The sequence below is a fragment of the Hemicordylus capensis genome, chromosome 7 (assembly GCF_027244095.1).
Source record: "Hemicordylus capensis ecotype Gifberg chromosome 7, rHemCap1.1.pri, whole genome shotgun sequence".
NCBI lineage: Eukaryota > Metazoa > Chordata > Lepidosauria > Squamata > Cordylidae > Hemicordylus > Hemicordylus capensis.
The window spans coordinates 23,039,017-23,058,653 of NC_069663.1; the positions used below are offsets into that span (position 1 = coordinate 23,039,017).

Sequence of the window (19,637 nt, forward strand, 5' to 3'; positions counted from 1 at the left end):
AAAACCTCAGTGCCACCTCTACAGTATTTGTTAGGTCTGTGCTGTCAGACACAACTATGGCCCCCAATAAGCAAGCATCCCCCCACGTGCCATGCAGAAGCAGATGCTGGAACCAGTGACTGTGCTGGGGAGGTACAGTGTGGCCAGGAGGTTATGTGAGGATGCTGGGAAAACCCACAGGGGGTTGGAAGTGAAGGACTATACGCTGTTTCTTGTCTCAATGACATAGGAGGACAGACTAGTGAGTCAGAGGGCTAGAGGGTCAAGACATTGGTCATCCCTTCTCTACTGCTCTTACACTATCCCTTTGATATGTAGATTGCTACTTAGGGACTTCCTGCCTGCCTGCCACTTCCTTCCTTCTCCATTCTTCTTCACTTCCTTCTACCAACATGCAAGCTCCTCTCCCCTGCACCATGTGTGCAGAGATGCAGAATCCATCTGCATCCAGTTTGATAGCTAGATTAGAGATCCTTTCTCCTCACTTTCCTATCTAGAATGGAGTTCTCTAATAAATAGCACTTATGTTGATTTTAAACTATGAACTGGCTCCAAGTTACTGTACTCTCAGCATACACGCACGCCTAACTAAATTCCACTGCGTTGTCCCTCTGTGCATTCTGCTATAATGAAAAAGGGTTTCTCCTACCAGAGAGAATTCCCAACACAGGGGAGGCCAGGAAAGAGTGAGGGAATGCTGGGGGGACTGTTTCGCCATGGGGCAGCGCACTACCCCCACCTCCCAAGTATATTTCCAGCTCAGGAACCCAATCTCACCATGCTTGTTGGCCAGTGTCTGGGTGTTTCCCCACAACCACCTCTTCTAAATACCTACTGCAAATTCCAGTTCTGCGTCCCAGGCATTTTACTCTCACTCATTAGACATAGAAGAGCTGTAGGACCTACTGACTCTCTGATGTTTTGTGCATGACATTGTGTAGGCAACGGATACTTCATGGGATGCGTGGTGCATGCATGGTGCTACAGGCTGTCAAGTTGGGGCATGCAGGCCACACAATGCAGCTGGAATGGATTTGAAAATGCAAACATCTATTCTTCCTGGAGTTCTCTAGTCAACCCAGGTATCCTTGCCCTCTCTTCTGCCCATCTACAGCCCATTTTCCTCATTCTTTAATGCACTACATTTGGGAGGAGAAGGAGGCAATCCAAGGTGTCAAACTGTAGCCTTATAGAGGAGGAGGAGGAAGAGGAGGAGGAGGAGAAGGAGGGGGACGGCAACAACAACAACGCACCTTTTGAAGGAGGCTCTTTAACGCTCCATTATTATTTTCTGTTTCATTAGCTTTTTATAATTTGCAGTTTTAATTTGAACCTAATGATTGTGGTTTTTAATCTGGCAGCCTTCTTTTTTCTTTTCTTGTTTAATTTAGTTAATTTTATTACTTTTTTTGTATCGCTTGTCAGATGCCCCGAGCAGTAGTGCACTAGAGGGGCGGGGTGTACATAATAATAATAATGAGGAGGAGGAGGAGGAGGAGGAGGAGGAGGAGGAGGAGGAGGAGGAGGAGGCAGCAATCCAAGGTTTCAGATTGTAGCTTTATACATAACTTGGCTGACATACAAATCACCACATTAATGCAGCTCCAAGCAGAGGGAGGGGAGTTTTGCCCTAAGGGACCTACTGAGGGGTGTAACTATAACAGGGCAAGGGGAGACAGTTGTCTGGGGGCCCACTGCCTTGCCCCCCACAAAGAGGCAAGTCACATGACTGACTCCCCCAGCTGCGCACCCACCCGGGCTTCCTTCAGTTGTGTTCGTCCTCCGAAACTGATGTGGGTGTTAAGACCTGGAGCTACCAGAACAGCAGGTCATTCTCTGGAACCATTCAATTACTTGCATCCGCCACAATTTACAAAACCTTAAAACAAAAAATTTAGGATGATGTTCTATTGTGGCACATAGGAGATATATAGATATATAGATATATAAATATATGCTTTTTGTTACCACTATTCAGCCTCATTTAAGATTTCTTTACTTCATGAGCTGCTTCAGTGAGAGGGGGCCCATTTTAAAATCTTGTCTCTGGGCCCCTCCAACCTTGCTACGCCCCTGGACCCACTCCTGTGCTTCTGGTGGAAGCAGCGATCAGCAAAAACCAGATCCTCTATCCTCCATCATGTACCCACATAGTACCAGTACTTCTCATCATGAAACACTCATACTTCGTCCCCTTTGGCACCCTTTCCCCCCTTTCTGCATGATGTCCAGTCTTCCAGATCTTTCTGTTTTCATCCACAACCCACAACTTCCTTTCCCTTCCAAAGAACCCCAGGCAGCTCCTGGCTATAGCCATGGCATCTTCTCTCCCTAGAGAGAACAACAACATTGGATATTTGGTCTCACTCACCTGGAGTGAGCAAGGCCAGAAGGAGGCAAATGTGCAGGACAGTCTTCATAGTGCTCCAAAGATCAAGTGGCAGGAATGACTCAGAGCGGAGTTGGGCCAACCAAGACGACTGGTGCATCCAGGGCTTTACTGGGAGGGATTTATGTCGAGGACCAGAGCCCCAGGGCAATACTTGGACACAACTAGTCTTGAGTCATCATGCTTGCTTTCCAAGAAGTCCCATCGTGTTATACTGGAAATGAGTGTTGAAATGGGATGAAATCTTTTTCTGGAACATCATGAATGTTTCACAGTGATCTTCCAGTCTGCCCTACACCCCATTCAGATCCTTCAGAACTGGGGTAGCCACAGCTGATCACCGCTTTGGATCACAGCTGGCCCAGTACCCACCCAAGTAGCTTGCTGAGCAGACACCTTTTAAAGCGGTGATTGTCTTGTATTTAGCAGGGGGAGAGCAACTGGGCCTATCCATCCCCAGCACAGCATCCCTCCTGTGGCTGTTGCTGAGATCTGCCTTATGTTTATTTTTCGCTTGTGAGCCCTTTGGGGACAGGGGTCCATCTTGTGTATGTAATGTTTATTTTTCTAAGTAAACCACTTTGAGAACTTTGGTTGAAGAGCCATATTTAAATATTTGTTGTTGTTTTGGTTATTGTTCTTGCTGCTCATCATCATGATGAACCTACTCAGGAGGAGGGGGAGACCAGCTCAGGTGCCTCCTCTAGAGTATGGCCACCCTGAGGATCCAGAAAGGGCCAGGGTTCCAACCAGCGAAACATTCAGCAGGCACCAGCCTTTAGCAGCTTCCTTTCAGAGTTTTTGTTGGCAGCCTGCCTTGCTTGACCTGGGTTTGGAAGCCATCCTGGATATAGAAAAGCACATCCACAGCCCACTTCAGAGAGACTAATCTGTGCATCTGATGAATTTATCATCCTAGCAATCTAGTGCTGCTCAGACCTGTCTGCAAACCTGGAAGTATTTTTGCAGTGTCCAAGTTTTTACTCTTTCAGTATCCTTGTATTTTTTAGTTGTTGTGGTGGTGGTTAAATATATTTGTATCCCACCCCTCCAGTATGATACGGCTCCGGGCAGCTCACAACAACAAAACAATAAAAGTAATATAAAATTTAATACAATAAAATAAGTAAGACTCAATGTAGAATAAAAAACATTAAAGCAAATCCCCTTAAAATTGAAATTTAAAAATCCACCACGTGTTTTAACATTAAAAAGCCTCTCTGACTAAATCAGTTTTAAGATTCTTTTTAAAAATCCAAAGAGAGGGAGCGTGATGAAGTTCTTCTGGGAGGGCATTCCAGAGCCATGGGGCCACAACCAAAAAGGCCCTGCCTCTTGTCCCTGCCAACCGAATCTCAGTCAACAACTTGTACAAGGTGTAGCCTGCCATGCAGGTTGTTAAGAGCACATCTGCACTAAAAGGTTCTAGCATTTTTTTAGCAGTTTACCGATCATGTCTTTCCCAGGCTTGTGTTTACCAGAATCCTGCTTCCCCCCACCCCAAGACCAATACAGCAGCTTACCCCTGAAGCTGCTCCCAGATGTTCAGAAGGGTCAAGTCTGAATGCTGGAAAGGGTGCTGAGCAGTCCAGCCCTTGGGAACACTGGAGAGCTCTTAGGCAGGAACAGGGTTGCTTGGCACAAGAGGCCAGGACAGGCAGTAGCAACTGGGGCACAATGTGGAACTGGCTGGTCTACAGATGCAAAATCTGGAACAAGCGAGACTGCCAGGGCCAGGCCAGGGATTGAACTGGAAGGGCAGAGCTTGTCCCGATATCCTGCCAGTCCTGATACCTTGTGCCAAACAACTTTGTTCCTTCCTAGGAGCTCTCCAGGGTTCCCCAAGCCTGGTTTGGTCTGAGTTTGAACCTCCGAACTGAACCGGTTTGAATTTGAACCGATTTCAGGTAAACAGGTACTGGGGATTCCAGATTCCTGGGAAGAGATGACCATGTGGGGTCAGGGGCGTATCTAGGGTAGGGCAGGCAGGGCACGTGCCCTGGGCGCCACTTGAAGGGGGGCGCCATTTTTTAAAACTAAAAAAAAAATTTTAAATGGCCACCAAAAACAAAACGGCCTCTGCACATGCTCAAATGGCCCCTGTGAGGCCCTAGAGGCCAGAGGGGGGAGGGGGAGCCTTTGCAGACACCCCCCACAGCCTTTAGAAGCCCCTCAAAGGGGCTACAGCTTAAAAAATAACAATTTAATATAAGTCACTGTGCACATATTCAGATTGGCACTACGGAAAGAGAATCAGGGCTTGTGAATACTGAGCTGAAGCTTATGAGCTAGGATTGTATTCATTTGCTCTTACTTTGCATCTTGTGATAGGTGAGTTAAATGTGATGTCTTAATAATATTAATGATGAGTTTGTCTTTGAATCAGTGTGAAATCCTTAGTATTAAGACCCACTGGGAGTTTCTTGCTCTCTTTCTCTCATTTTAACTGTCTTTCTGAAATACTAGAATATATTCCAAGCAGTGACACAGTTTACTCTGCATACTTTAATTATTTTCAGAGTATCTGGGGAAAGTCAAATTCTCCATTTATTTTTAAAACTTATGTAATAGTGATGCTACAATGCATAGTAGAGAACTAGACCGGCACTTTAGTTTAGTTTTCCAAGTACATCTCCACATATTATTTGGGTATTTCATGGGCCCAGCATATTGAAAGTTGTAGTTTTCCAGCATTTTATGGTCTGGCTATGTCCACTGCTAAATAGTTTTTGAAATATTAAAAGATTAATGAGCTTGACTTGTATTTTTCAGCTGATATAATGGTAAATTTAACTGAAAGATGGGTGTCAGATGTTTGGACAGGGGGTGCAATTTCAGTGCTTGCCGTAGGCACTATTTTCCCTAAATACGCCTCTGTGTGGGGTACACATCCTTTCCCAAAATCTGCAGCCAGAAAGGGGGAGATTGCTGATGCAGTACAAAAATAATATTGCACCTCCACAATATCCTGGCTCCTGGGAGGCAAACAGGTACTGGGTACTCCTAGTTTCTTGGAAGAAAAGATTATGTGATGTATAAATCAAACTCTTTGGATGTGGTTGAGCACATTGGCTCCCACATACAGGTTGACTGGAAAGCAAAATTGCCTGCAGTTCCAGCAAAAAGAAACCATTGTGAACCACAGCTCTCCACCCATTGTGCCTTGGTGTTGCTCTGCAGTTCCCGTCCTTGGCCTATAAATTCCCCCAAGCAAGATCATTGCTGCATCAGTCTACCTCTGTTCCTCTGAGTCCTCCCGAGTCTTTGCAGTCTTTCTAGCACAATGAAGGTTCTCCTGAGCACCTGCCTCCTTTTGGTCCTGCTCTCTCCAGGTAAGTATGCAGGATCCAAGAATCCTGACTCCTGATCATGGGCTCTGAGAAGGGATTGCATTGTGAGTGAGCTAAGAAAGCCAAGGCAAGGGCCTAGACTGTGTTTTCTTTGAAACGGGAGGAGGTCGAGCAGAGTAACAAACACCACAAGGCACAATTGCTTATATTTTGTGGCCAACTTGTTTTACTTTGACAGAATGAGGTAGTACATATGCTGGTAACCTCTAGGCTAGAGTACTGCCATGCACTCTATGCGGGGCTGCCTTTGTACGTAGTCCAGAAACTGCAGTTGGTCCAGAATGCGGCAGCCAGGTTGGTCTCTGGGTCATCTAGGAGAGACCATCTTACTCCTGTGTTGAAGGAACTATACTGGCTGCCAATACGTTTCTGGGCAGAATCTGTGGCTGCCCCTGGACGTTGGAATGAGCTCCCTGTTGAAATAAGAGCCTCCCCATTTCTGGCAACTTTTTAAAAGACACTGAAGCCACATTTATTCTCTCAGGCTTTTAATTAGATTGATAGTTTAAAAAATTTTAATATTGGGTTTTAAATGTTTCCAATGTTTCCAATGATTTTAATTCTTAATTGATTTAATGATTTCAATATTTCTGATTGTAAACCACCCAGAGACGCAAGTTTGGGGCAGTAGAGAGATATTTTAAATAAATAAATAAAATGCTGCCCAAAGAACGGCATCCTTTCCCTTGTCTGGCAAGAAGTATCTGGCAGGCACTTGGGCCAGAAAAATGGTATTACATTACAACATTATCCTGCCATCTGCCAAGGAGTTCAAGATGCAAACATGATTCTTCCCCAACCACCACCTTATGCTCACAGTGACCCTGTGAGGTGGATGAGGCTGGGAAATGAGAGACTAACAGCCCAAGGTCATCTAGTGAGTCTGAGTCAAGATTTGAACCCAAGTCTCCCCACTCCTAGTCAAGAATGACAGTAAAGGGTTAAGGGTTAAGAACTGCCCTTCTGCCTTCTCCCACCTGCACAGCAGTTTTCTCCTATGAAAGGGTGGGCCCACGCTGTCGTATCGTCCCCTAGGTAAGGTTGTTAGGCATACTCACAACTAGTCACTTTGATGGCCTGACCTTGGTCCTGAAGGAGCAGGAGACAAAGTAGATTTAGAAGCCTTCTTTATTCAAACAAGACTTCAACCAACTCTGGGCAGCTTGCACTTAGGAAACCGAAAGCTAAGCCACAACCAACCAAACACACACCTAATCTTAAAGAGACAGGACATGTATACTAGGGATGTGCACAAATCGGGCTTTTTTATTCAATTTGTGCCCAAATTAAATCTAGCTGATTTGGGCGATTTGGAGACAGAGCAAATCACCCCTGTGGTCCATTGGCTAGATTTGGTCCAAATCGAATCGCGCCTGATTCTATTTGAATCGATTCAAGATTCTGATCCCTCCTATTAATTCCCCCAGATTCCCAGCTTTCATTTTTTTTAAAAAAAAGAGCTTGGGAAACATAAACTGAGTAGTACCCCACTGCCGTGAAGGTGAGAGAGGGTATAGTTGGCACATGGCAGTTGACAGTTGGCACTGTCCAAAAGACAGTCAAAATGAATAGAAGAAATGAAGGTGTGTAATGAATCCCCATAGGGATTCCCATAGGGATTCATGGAGGGAAAGTTATTATACACCAAAGAATTCAAACACTTGAAAAATAGTGACCACACATTTTGCCCCATAACTCCACTTCTACAAGGTCTAGAGCTGCTCTTCAGGCCACAACGGGGAGGAGGGACACCCTGCCACCCTGCTGTCACTCCAATGTTCTGCCGCCTGAGGTGACTGCCTCACTTCGCCTCATAAAAGGTCTGCCACTGCTTCTATACCTCTGCTGCTGTATTTTGTAATACAAAAAGCACTGGGGAGGGACGAGACTCCAAGCAAATTTAAAGACTACAATGAGTTTAATGACTGCAGTGAAAAGACAAGAAGGTCAGACATGACCAATTGGTGGGGGGGAGGTGGCTTGAGGGAAGGCAGGAGCCTCTCTGCCTTCCCCACATGGCAGCAACTTGAAGAGGGCTCCACCACTCCCATTCCCAGATGAGCAGCTCCTTCTACCCTACTTTCTGCCTGGGTAGCAGATCAGGGCTACCCCGGGGAGGAGTGCAGGGACGAGAGCAATCATGGGGTTTCTCACAGTCAGCCGTACCTGGGCTTGCCCTGCCCTGCCCAGGTAGGGCTGCTCATGAGAATGATCTTACTGTGTCATGTTAATGTAGCAACACCGAGACTTTTCTTGAGTGCTATTACCAACATGGGTGGCATGTTTGTTTTTCCTTTGTCTGCAGCGGCAGCTCTCACATGCGAGTACTGTATGAGTTTTGGAAATAGGTGCGTCAACGCCACCACCGTCAAATGTGCTTATGATGAACAAGCCTGTGCCTCTTCCATTGAAAGAGCCTTTTTCTGTAAGTGGAGAGCTCTTTCAGTCAACTTCACCACCACCTTTGGTCTGCTCCAACAGGGTTCTGTAACCTGCAGAATCTTCCTTCCTACTCTTCCATACAGGGAAGGAATCATGCATAGTGGATCTACTCGGGATACTGGACCTATCTTGACCCCCTGGAGGAAACCCTTTGCATTGCTCCATAGCAGAAAGCCTTATATATGCATTTTCAAAGCCATGACATAAGCATTAATTTTCCTTACTGGATAATCGATTACTTTGACACCTTCCTTTTCTGGAAGGTCCAAATTCACAAAGATCCACAACTGGAGAAGGATAATGTGATCTCTTTCTCTCAGTCTCAAATAGCTCTCTCCCACCCTCCAACCCCTCTCAAATGTGAGTTGGGAGACTTATCTTGATCAACTGACCATACGCACATTCACTTTCTTGGGGCCAAACTACATCTAATGTGGAGATCCCCAATTCCATTCACACAAAGTCCTTTTCAGCTTTACAGCTATGTAAGATGAATGTGTGTCCTCTTCAGGACGAGGTGTTTCATTTCCATTCTTTCTTTCATAGATCCTTTTCGATTGATGTTGACTACAAAGGGATGCATTGAACCCCACCACTGCGAATCGGGCCACTACAGTGCCACTTTTCGAAACGATGTGAACATGCAGGGTAACACCTATTGCTGCCATACAGACAACTGCAACCATGTGACTCCCCCGCGTAAGTGTCTTCATCTTGTCGACTCCTGAGATCCTGGGGTCAGGTGCACTGGGATTGAAACTGGGAACCCCAAGGCCTGAGGCTGGGGTTGGACCAGCCCCAGCAAGCAACAATGGACCATAATGGTATGTGGGGAAGGGATCCAAACCCTCTTCCCCCACACCAGCTCACAGCTACTCTTCAGCTCATGCAAAGATGACATCCAGCATCACAAGTCGGTTGTTCCTATTTCATGTAGGGGAAAGGATTGCAGCCCAGATGCTTCTTGAAGGGGGGATATCATCACACACACACACACACAGGTGCAGCAGCAATATAGTTGGAGCCAGTCTTAAATAACCTGAAATGTTTTTCCCCCTTGCCAGTGCCTACACAGAGGAATGAGCCCAATGGGCTGGAATGCCCATCTTGCTTCCGTCTCTATCGCAACGAATGCCACAGTCAGCGGATGGTCAGTTGCACCGATGAAGAAGATCATTGCTTCAACTATGCTGGTTCTATCGAAGTGGGTAAGTCTTCAAAAATGTTCTTCTCTCTCCTCTTTCGTTAGACAGCTGGATTCTCTGGCCAGCTTAGGAATATAGAAACATAGGAAGTAGGGATGAGCCCGAAGCATTTTGGCGCCTACTTTGGGGAGGCACCAAAACACTTTGGCTTCCTGGTGTGGAAACGTTTTGGTTTCCCTTAAGGGGTTTCCCTTAAGGGTTTCCCTTAAGAGGCAGCGGGCAGTAGGCGCTTGCATCGAGGCCAAGAACTGGTACCATTTGTGGGGCCAAGAATGCTGGCCCTGCAAATGGCGTTGACGTATGCGCCAACACCCAGGGGTGGAGCTACCATTGAGCAAATGGGTTCAAAGAACCCGGCTGCGCCCAATCATTGGCCATGCTTCACGGCCCCAACACGCCCCCCACGTCTGACGTCAGAGGCGGGGGTGCTAGTTTAGCTCCTGAGCGGGGGGCACGCAGCCCCTTCGGGAGCTAAACTAAGGCTGGAGCTGCAAAAGCAATAGCTGTTCCTGCCTGAGCTGCGAACGCAGCGCCAGCCTACGTATCTCCTGAAGGGGCCATGTGGCCCCTTCAGGAGTTAAAAGGCTATGTTGCGAATGCAGCAGCAGCAGCCTTAGTTTAACTCCCGAAGCTGCCGCGCAGCCCCTTCAGGAGTTAAACTCCAACTCCCGAACAGAGCCTCAGGGCTCCGTTTGGGAGCCAGACCACGCCCCCTGCCTGATGTCAGATGCAGGGGGCGTGGCTAGTCCCGTGTCAGACATCATATGCAGGGGGCGGGGTTAGTGGGGCGGGAACTCACTACCGCATGACCAGCTCTTCTCCCTGAAGCAGGTGTTCTACCTCTGAGCTATGGCCTATGCTCCCACAGACAAACACACCATCGTTATTAGCGTATAACCCCTGCTAACTTCACAAAGAGGCACCTTTTTAATGTGGTGATTCTCTTTATTGAGCAGGGAGAGAGTAACTGGCCCGATCCACCCCCAGCACAGTACCTCCAGTGACTGTTGCTGGTTTCTATCTTATGTTTCTTTTTAGACTGTGAGCCTTTGGGGACAGGAATCCACCTTATTTATTTATTGTTTCTCTATGTAAACTGCCCTAAGCCTTTTTTGGAAGGGCGGTATAGAAATCGAATGAAGGAATGAACGAATGAATGAATTATTAAGGTTTTCAGCGTACATTGCTTGAAAGAGAGAGGTTTGGCTTTCATCTAATCTTCTTTCCCAACAGCCGAGTTCAACCTGCAGATGGTCACCCGAGGCTGTGCAACACAAAATGTGTGCCATCTCAGAAGAGGCTTATTGTTTACACCTGGTGATGTGGCCACCGGCAACATCACCACTGCGAATTGCTATCCAGCAGAAGAAGAAGAAGAAGAAGAAGAAGAAGAAGAAGAAGAATGAAATGTTGCCAGCCCAGTTTCTTCTAGGCACTTGTCAGGCCTTGCAAAGAGGAAGAGCATTCGAGGAAATTCCAGATGCGGATGCACTCCAGAAAGGATAGTGTATGGCTTCCATGTTTATGTTCCCAAAGAGTCCTCTGCAAAATAAATTGAAGTGGCAAGTCTGTGGTGCGTGTATCTGCGTTTTGAATGACAGATTGAAGGCATGGGAATGCCTTGGTGGGATTTTGTGGCGGGGTTGGTGGTGGAATTATTGCACATATCTCCCAGACTTCTTTGTCCACCCTTGCTAGGACACATGTAATATAGTGTAGCAGATTAACAGAGGACAGGAGACTACAGTTACAAGGTATAAACAACCGCAGAATCAAATAATACAGCGCCTTTGTGACATTCAAGGCGGCAATTCATGCTTGCTACCACAAGACCAGCTCTCCTCCCCTTCTGTGGGTTCTAAAGGAAGTTTCTGTTCCAAGCTTAACCATTTTTGTCGGGGCTGTAGTATGGCAGGTTGCTATTAAAACAAAAAACAAACCAATATTTTTTCATTTGGGAAAAGTCAGGTGAAGGAATATCCAAGCAAACCAGTTTAAAATTAGCAAACAAGCAGGGAGGATGCTAGGCTAGCTCCACTCTTCTCCAACCCTCAAGTATAGTCAGCCATTGTGGGAGCAAGGAACATTTTTTATTTGTTTGAGCACTTGTTTGGTTGAAAAACCATTGAAAATACTTCCAACAACCACGACACCAACAAAGAACCAAGAAATAAACCCCCTGCCACCCCCCCCTTTCCTTTCCACAAAGATGAAAATGAGTCATTGCAAGTTGGAATAAGATCACTTCACATGGGTCATCATGATGTAGAGAGAAGAACTAATCATTTAAAATCATTTTTTAAAGTTAGAAATAGATCGGGCACAAACAATATATATATAGCTCTCGCTCTTGCTCTCTCTCTCTCTCTCTCTCACACACACACACACACACACATAAACACACACACCCCAACACTCCATAAATGTGGGAAGCAGTGGGGGAAACAAATCACAAAGCCTCGCTGCTGGTGCTGCTCACCTCTGCTCCGACTGCCAAATGGGAGTCTCTGAAACGGGCTCGGGGGGACTGCAGCTCACACTCCTGGCTACGGGACTGGAGAGAAGGCAAGGACTAGCCTTAGGGGCCTCTCAGAAACTGTGGGCCAGGAGACATTTGTCCCCTTGTCTCATGAACAGTACTCCCAAATTGGGACCTTCTGCAGACCAGATGCTGTACCACTGAGCTATACCAGCCCATCCCCCAATGGGAATCTCTTTCTGCAGGTGGTGCTAACATGCAGTCCCCCATCCAAATGCAAACCAGGACAGACCCTGCTCAGCAAAGAGGACAATTCATGCTCATTACCACAACATCAAGCCTGCTCCCTGGTCCCACCTTCCTGCTGCCGCCAAGGAGAAATGCTTTTAGGGCAGCTAAAGATGTGTGTATGCCCACGACATACCGGGGTGGGAAGGAGGTATGCTGCCACCTCGGTGGGACCATTTTCAAGGATGGCACCATTGGGGAAAACACTTGGGGGGGTTAAGAATACCCGCCCCAGTCATTTAAAGTTACCCCTCACTTCGAACCGGCAGTCATCGGTTTCGTGCACATCCTTAACAGAATTATGCATGAAGTAGAGAGCGTAGAGAGTCAAATTATGTATGGAATAGAGAGAGTGGATAGAAAGAAATTTTTCTCACCACTCTAGAATCAGGTGTCTTCCCATGAGAACAGTCCTGCTGGATCAGGCCCAAGGCCTATCTAGTCCAGCATCCTGTTTCACATAGTGGCCCACCAGATGCCTCTGGGGAGCCCACAGGCAAGGGGTGAGGTGGACTCCATGAAACTGAAGTCCAGTCTTCTGCACCGGCGGGGGGGGGGGGATAAAATGTCCCACTGGGGGCCAGGGTGGCTGTGCCACCAGCTTGTGCTCAGCAGCCAAGCGTGAGGTGCTGAGGACAACTGCAGCCAGCCAACGGCCCGTCCACACGACAATCTCATCTCGTGCATGGCCGGGGGTGGGTGGGCTCAAAGGCCTAGTGGACCAGGCAGCCACAGGCTAAAGCAGTGGGCCCGGGCAAGGCCTGACTGGGCCTGGAGCAGGTGGATTGCCTGAGTTGGTTCCCCACACCTGCGCAGTGCAACTCATGAGCGTTGCAACCACATCACTGCACAGGTGTGGGGAAGTGATTTGGGCAGCTAGCCTTGTCTAGGCTCACTTCTTTACCCACCACGGAGGCAAGCAGTGGCGGGCTGGCTGCAGCCACCCTCGGCATTGAGTGCTCAGGCTGCCCAATGTGGGCCAGGAGGCCCACGACCCCCGTGGAGCATGGGCAGCCCAGAGCACCATTCAGCTAATTTAAGTGGCAGGACTGTCCAAGCCAAATGGGGTATGTGCCGATTCAGAATTTCTTCTAAAATTCTGCTAAGTGCTAAGTGAACAAAGAGGCATCTTTTTCAAGTGGTGATTCTCTTTATTTAGCCGGGGGACAGCAACTGGCCCTATCCAACCCCAGCACAGCATCCCTCCAGTGGCTGTCACTGGTGTCAACCTTGTGAGCCCTTTGGGGACAGGGGACTATCTTATTTGTGTCTTATTTATTTTTCTATGTAAACTGCTTTGAGAACTTGGGTTGAAGGGCAGTATATAAATGTCCTTAGTAGTAGTAGTAAAAATACCAACAGAAAGTTTCCAGCTTTCCCTGAGCATGTTCTGGTGTGAAAAAGAGTGCACAGCAAATTACTTTGCAGCGGCCAGAACGGGGAGCCAAACGTCCTTTGGGTCCAGGATCCAAAATTCCCTGGGTGTACCTCTGACTGGCATCAAATAAGACTGAGTGCTTCCAGAGTGAGTTTGGGCTGAAGGTGCAAGTCACTGCTTGCAAGGGCCATCCTGGATGGGAAACCTGCCCTCAATGGTCTAAAGCAGCTTAAACTAGGGCAGGGACTGGAGCGAACAACCACAAACAGAACGCATTGTGAAAGGATCCTCATGGCAGCCCTGGGTGCTGGCAGGGTGCTGATATGACTTGTAAATGCCTTCTGTTGCCAACACATTTGTTCATCAGGAGGCTTTTCACACAGGGCTTCTACTCCGAATGTACTTCAGAGGAGAGTGTGTGCGTTCTTTCACACACCACCCAAACCTACCCCAAAGTCCCTTTGAGATCTTGGAAGCACTCCACACACAAATCACCTTCACCTTCCCTGGCTCCCACAGCATTCCTTTTCAGCCTCAGATGAAGGCCCTCCCATCCTGCCCCTCGCCTCCTTCAAACCTGCCCAGGGAACATAGGAACATAGGAAGCTGCCATATACTGAGTCAGACCATTGGTCCATCTAGCTCAGTATTGTCTACACAGACTGATAGCAGCTTCTCCAAGGTTGCAGGCAGGAATTTATCTCAGCCCTATCTTGGAGATGCTGCCAGGGAGGGAACTTGAAACCTTCTGCTCTTCCCAGAGTGGCTCCATCCCCGGAGGGGAATATGTTACAGTGCTCACATGTGGTCTCCCATTCAAATGCAACCAGAACAGATCCTGCTTAGCTAAGGGGACAAGTCATGCTTGCTACCACAAGACCAGCTCGCCTCTCATCATGGCATGCGGCTTTCTGACCAGCACGGCTTCCTCTAGAGCAGGGATTCTCAATTATTGGACTTCAGCTCTGTTATTGGTGACCACAGAGCCCTGTGGTTTTTCTTTGGTAGAATACAGAAGGGGTTTACCCTTGCCTTCTCCCACACAGTCTGAGATGATGCCTTTCAGCATCTTCCTACATTGCTGCTGCCCGATATAGGTATTTCCCATAGTCTGCCCAATATAGGTGTTTCCCATAGTCTGCCCGATATAGGTGTTTCCCATAGTCCCATAGTCTGGGAAACATACCAGTGGGGATTCGAACCGGCAACCTCTGGCTTGCTAATCAAGTCATTTCCCTGCTGTGCTCAGACTCCGAAAAAGAGGCAGAAGTTCCTCCTCCCTGACAATCGCTCTCCCCAGTCAGGAGGGTGCCTAAACTTGATTACAGCCTCTCTTTGATAATGTTTGAAGGAGGCTATGTTGGTCTTCTGTTCTCTTTATACCATAAACAGTATTTTTGTGTTCGTTTACTTATAACTGCTGAAATACTTAGTAGATAGTATACTGATATTGCTTGAAATAAGGTCTGTGTTTAAATGTTACCACAATTTGTGGGTTTAAATATATTACAATTTCTTTCATATTCACTGTGTCTCAAGTTTTTTTTTCTTTCTTCATTATATTATGTGAAAGTTATATGTGTCCAAATCTTGTTTACTGGATGTCCACTAGCTGGGACTGGGTGTCCATTTGAAGACACGGCGATTCGGTTTTTTAAAACATCTAATGTGTAGCTCCTGATTAGGAACAGTTAGTGCCTTGGCACAGGCACCCAAATTATTTGGGCTGTCCTTCCCCAGGAGCATATGACTAGAAAAGGGTCTATGCTGATGCAATCAAAAAAAAAATTATGCTTCCATGGTATCTTGTCAGCCAGGAGACAGGTAATGTAGACTCCAGATTTCTGGGAAGAGGATATTATGTCATGTACAAGCTGATCGCTTTGGGGCTGGTTGGGCACATCTGTTCCCACATGCAGTGTAGTGAAATTGAAGTTGATTGGAAGGCATTCTGGGCAAAATTTCATGGAGCTCCCAAAGAAAGATGTTCTCCTCAGCACTCCGCCCATTGTTCCCAGGTGCTGGTCTGAAGCTCCTGTCCTTGATCTATAAATTCCTCCCAGAAAGAGGACTTTGATGTATCAGTTCCCTTGCTTGGTTCAGCTTCACTTTGGGTCCTTGAGCCTTCCAGCACTATGAAGATTCTCCTGAGCACCTGCCTCATTTTGGTGGTCTTGCTTCCTCCAGGTGAGTAAGGAGGAGCCAGAAATCCTGGCTCCCTTTTATGGTCCCTAAGAAGGGAGTGTGCAGTGTGTTGGCTGTAAAAGGGGACTGGGAGGTTTTTTCCCTTGTAAAGGGAGATGAGTAAGTGTAGGGTCGAACAGCATATCAGTCTCAGTTGCTTCTAGTTTGCCACCAACAATTTTTTCTTGTTGTTGTTTCACAAAATTTAAGCATGAGGTACCTGTTTCTTTTTCCTTGGGTAGCAAAATACAGCTCAGGGGCCAGGATTTTCTTTCCAGAAAAATGGAATTGCATTATACCTTTAGTAATGTATTACCCACAATCCTAGTAGTCCTGAGGACTATAGGCTAACTCCTGTAGGCTACCTATAGGCTCAGAGTAGAAGGCGACTCTGAATTTAAGAAGGTGCCTTAAAAGATGGAGGTTAAATACAGGTTATCTACCCAAAAGAAAGAGGATTCTGAATTCCAGATGACACACACACACACACTCCCATATTTAACAGGAGAGAGCTTCAGAAGTTCAGAAACATATCACTGCCCTTCTGCATTTCTGATCTTACTAAGTGCTGCTGGGCGCTTTCCAGATTAGACCCTAAAACGGGGTCAGGACACATCTCTGGAGTGTGCTTCCACACTTCCTGTGTTGTGACACCGCAGTCCTGACACTGACTGCAGGGTGCCGTTCATATGTCGGCTGCCTTGCTTCGAATATAATATATTGCCCAGAACCCCTGCTAAATTGGCAAAGAGGCACCTTTTAACGTGGTGATCCTCTTTATTGAGCAGGGGGAGAGTAACTGGCCCTATCCACCCCCAGCACAGCATCCCTCCAGTGACTGTTGCTGGTGTCTATCTTGTGTTTCTTTTAGTTTGTGAGCCCTTTGGGGACAGGGATCCATCTTATTCATTTATTATTTCTCTGTGTAAACTGCCCTGAGCCATTTTTGGAAGGGTAGTATAGAAATTGAATTATTATTTATTATTATTATTATCATCATCATCATCACTGTGATTTAGTGCTATGACGTCGTTTATCCAGTGTAAAAAAGGTGCCGTTTTTCTGGGTGGTGAGTTTTCACAAAACTGCTCCCCCGGCAGGTTTTATGTTTTGACTATGATTTGCCTGAACAAGGCATTTTGCCGCTTTTAAGTGGCTAATCCGGAAAGCGCCCTGGAGTGTAAGGAGTGCTCCAGACAGACCTTTGGAACAACAGTGCAAGTGCAAGAGAACAAGGGAGTTGTGTGAGGGTTGCCTGCTGCCGCCTGTCAAGCCGGATCATTGATCTCTCTAGCCAAGGGTTTCTCACACTTGATTGCCCAGATTCAGCTCTCATCATTTGCGGCCACTGGAAGGGAAAGGGTTAAGAAGCCCCCTGCTCATCATTCCCCAGTGCCAGCTTTGGACTTGCATCTGCTATCCCTGCTAACTGAGCAAAGAGGCGCCTTTTTAAAAGTGGTGATTCCCTTTATTGAGTAGTGGGAGAGCAATTGGCCCTATCCATCCCCAGCACAGCATCCCTCCAGTGGCTGTTGCTGGGTTCTTTCTTATGTTTCTCTTTTAGATTTTGTGCCCTTTGGGAACAGGGAGCCTTTTGAATGATTGATTTAATGACTGATTGATTTCTATGTAAACCGCTTTGAGAATTTTTGTTGAAAAGCAGTTTATAAATATTTGTCGAAGTCATATTCTAGTCCATGTTAATTATTCTGAGTAGGTAGCATGTGTGAGTGAGGCTGTCCTTAGGGCAGGGCAAGCGCTTTTAACCCCCATTAAAATTCACATAAGGGCCCCCACACTGGCTGATTTGCCCCAGTCCCTTCACCCCACCAGAGCTCTCTAAAGACAGCCGTGTGTGAGAGACAGGAGAGGGAGGGAGGGAGAACATTTGCCCGGAGGAATAAATGCTAAAGACTGCTGTGCAAAGTTGAAGCATCATGGTAATGAACCTCAATTGAAAGGAGGCAATATGCCAAGCACTGCTGTCGACATAGGCGGCACTGAAATTTGGTAACCATCTTCCCTTTCTCTGCAGTGGCATCCCTCACATGTCAGTTCTGTGCGATTAAGGGAAGACAATGTAAAACGACCACCACCATGAAATGTGAACCCCACGAACAAGCTTGCCTGTCTGCCATCTCAAAAGGCCATTTCTGTAAGTGAGGTGAATTTCTGTACATTCAGCAACCATCTCTCCATCTCCACACTCCCTCTCCGTTCATGTCTTAAAGGGATAAACTTTGGCTCATGAGGTCTTTCAGAGAGTCCTTGGAAGCAATACTCTAGATCAGGCCTGCTCAACCAAGCCCCACCCTCCAGCTGTTTTTGGACTACAACTCCCATAATCCCCAGCCACAGTGGCCAATAGCCAGGGGTTGTGGTAGTTGTAGGCCAATATCTGCAGGCGGGCCAAAGTTGAGCAGCCCTGGGTTAGATCCTGCATTGTAAGGAGAGTGGGTTGTCGTTCCATAGGAGAGCATCTGTTTGGCAAGCAAAAGATCCAGGGTTGAATCTTCAGCATCTCCAGCAGGGACTTGGAAAGACTTCTCTCTGATACCTTGGAGGACTGCTACCAGCCAACATAGGTGTCTAAGCTAGATGGACAGTGGTCTGACTCAACATAATTTCACATGCTCCTCATCAGAAGCATCTATAGTCCAGTTGCAGAACATGTGCTTTGCACACAGAAGCTCCCAGGTTCAACCCCTGGCATCTCCAGACAGAACTGGGATAGACTCCCTTCTGAAACCTGGAGAGCAGCTACTAATCTGGGCAGACAATACTGAGCTAGATGGGCCAATGGTCTGGTTCCATGGGAGGCAATTTCATATGTTGACTACTTATGGTGCACAGAGGTGCTCCTACCCCTGGACTTGCAGGCTGAAATCCAGGGCCTCCACAGCCCTTGGGGGCCCCAAATCCTCTCTAGTCTGTGCTGGATGGTGTGGTTGCCCGGTGAAGCATGATGATGCTTAATTTGCAGGGGAGGGGGCCTCCAAAGGCCTTTAGGTCCAGGCTCCAAAATCACTTAGGTGCACCTCTGACGGTACATCTTCGTTCCATGTGTCCAATCGGAGTCGCTTGTCAAACCAGGCTGATGGAGGGACCTTCATTGCCTGATCCTTCAGTCTGGTCTAATAGGGTTCCTCTTATATTCTTGAGCTCTGTAATGAGCAAAAGCAGCATAGAATGACTCTCAGGAGCTACTCGGTGATGATATCGCCTGGTCACTCAGTGGATGCTGTTCAGTAGGGAAGCGCAGTTGCAGAAACTTCCTTTCTACTCTTCCACATTCAGCAAGAGTGAAATCTGGCTATGCATGCAGGGAGGGAAAGATATATTCCAGGTCTACAGACAATGATCAGCCCTAATACTGGAGCTATCTTGCCCAACTGTAGGTAGTCATATCTATTGAACCTCGATATCCACGGATTCGTTATCAGTGGATTCATGTATCTGCAGTTGGGTAATAGTCACCCGACCTCAGCATACGCAGAAAAAAGGGGGAGAAGTGTGTCAACCTCGTGTATCTGCAGATCAGGGGTGGCCGAAAATGACTGCTGAGGCCATTTCTGGCCGCCATTTTGTGTTTTGGAACCTCAAAATGGCTCCATTCTTTTAAAAGAGCAAAAGACAGCGAAGCAACGTCATGACACTTTAATTTGCCTTGTTGAATAACGTATTACTTTCGTGGAAGCTCCAAATTCACAAAGATCTATGACTGGAAATAGTGTGTAAAATTCAACATTAGGAGCATGCTAATGTGATTTGGTTTTTTGTTTGTTTGTTTGGCCAGCAAATGTGAGTTGGGAGAGGTTGCTTTAAAAAATGCTCCACCCACACTCTCCTTCTCAGTGTTATAGGAGAGTAAGGGTCTCTGTCCTCTTCTGCGCTAGTGAATTCCTTCCTGTTCTTTCTTCCA

General features: G+C 47.0%; 1 protein-coding gene across 1 annotated transcript; it reads left to right on the forward strand.

Moving 5' to 3' along the window:
* The first annotated feature begins 5,609 nt into the window (after positions 1-5,609).
* Positions 5,610-10,955, forward strand: LOC128332561 (phospholipase A2 inhibitor and Ly6/PLAUR domain-containing protein-like). Its single transcript, XM_053266943.1, has 5 exons — positions 5,610-5,721; positions 8,045-8,164; positions 8,728-8,880; positions 9,246-9,389; positions 10,620-10,955. Exons 1-5 carry the CDS (start codon positions 5,673-5,675, stop codon positions 10,790-10,792), a joined length of 639 nt encoding a protein of 212 aa, XP_053122918.1. The 5' UTR covers positions 5,610-5,672; the 3' UTR covers positions 10,793-10,955.
* Positions 10,956-19,637: the final 8,682 nt, after the last annotated feature.

Excerpts from the sequence above, each read along its gene's own strand:
- LOC128332561 (XM_053266943.1), top strand. The coding sequence starts at position 5,673 with ATGAAGGTTCTCCTGAGCACCTGCCTCCTTTTGGTCCTGCTCTCTCCA. Across the intron at positions 5,722-8,044 it reads TTTGGTCCTGCTCTCTCCAG|CGGCAGCTCTCACATGCGAG; the intron begins GTAAGTATGCAG and ends CTTTGTCTGCAG. Across the intron at positions 9,390-10,619 it reads TGCTGGTTCTATCGAAGTGG|CCGAGTTCAACCTGCAGATG; the intron begins GTAAGTCTTCAA and ends CTTTCCCAACAG.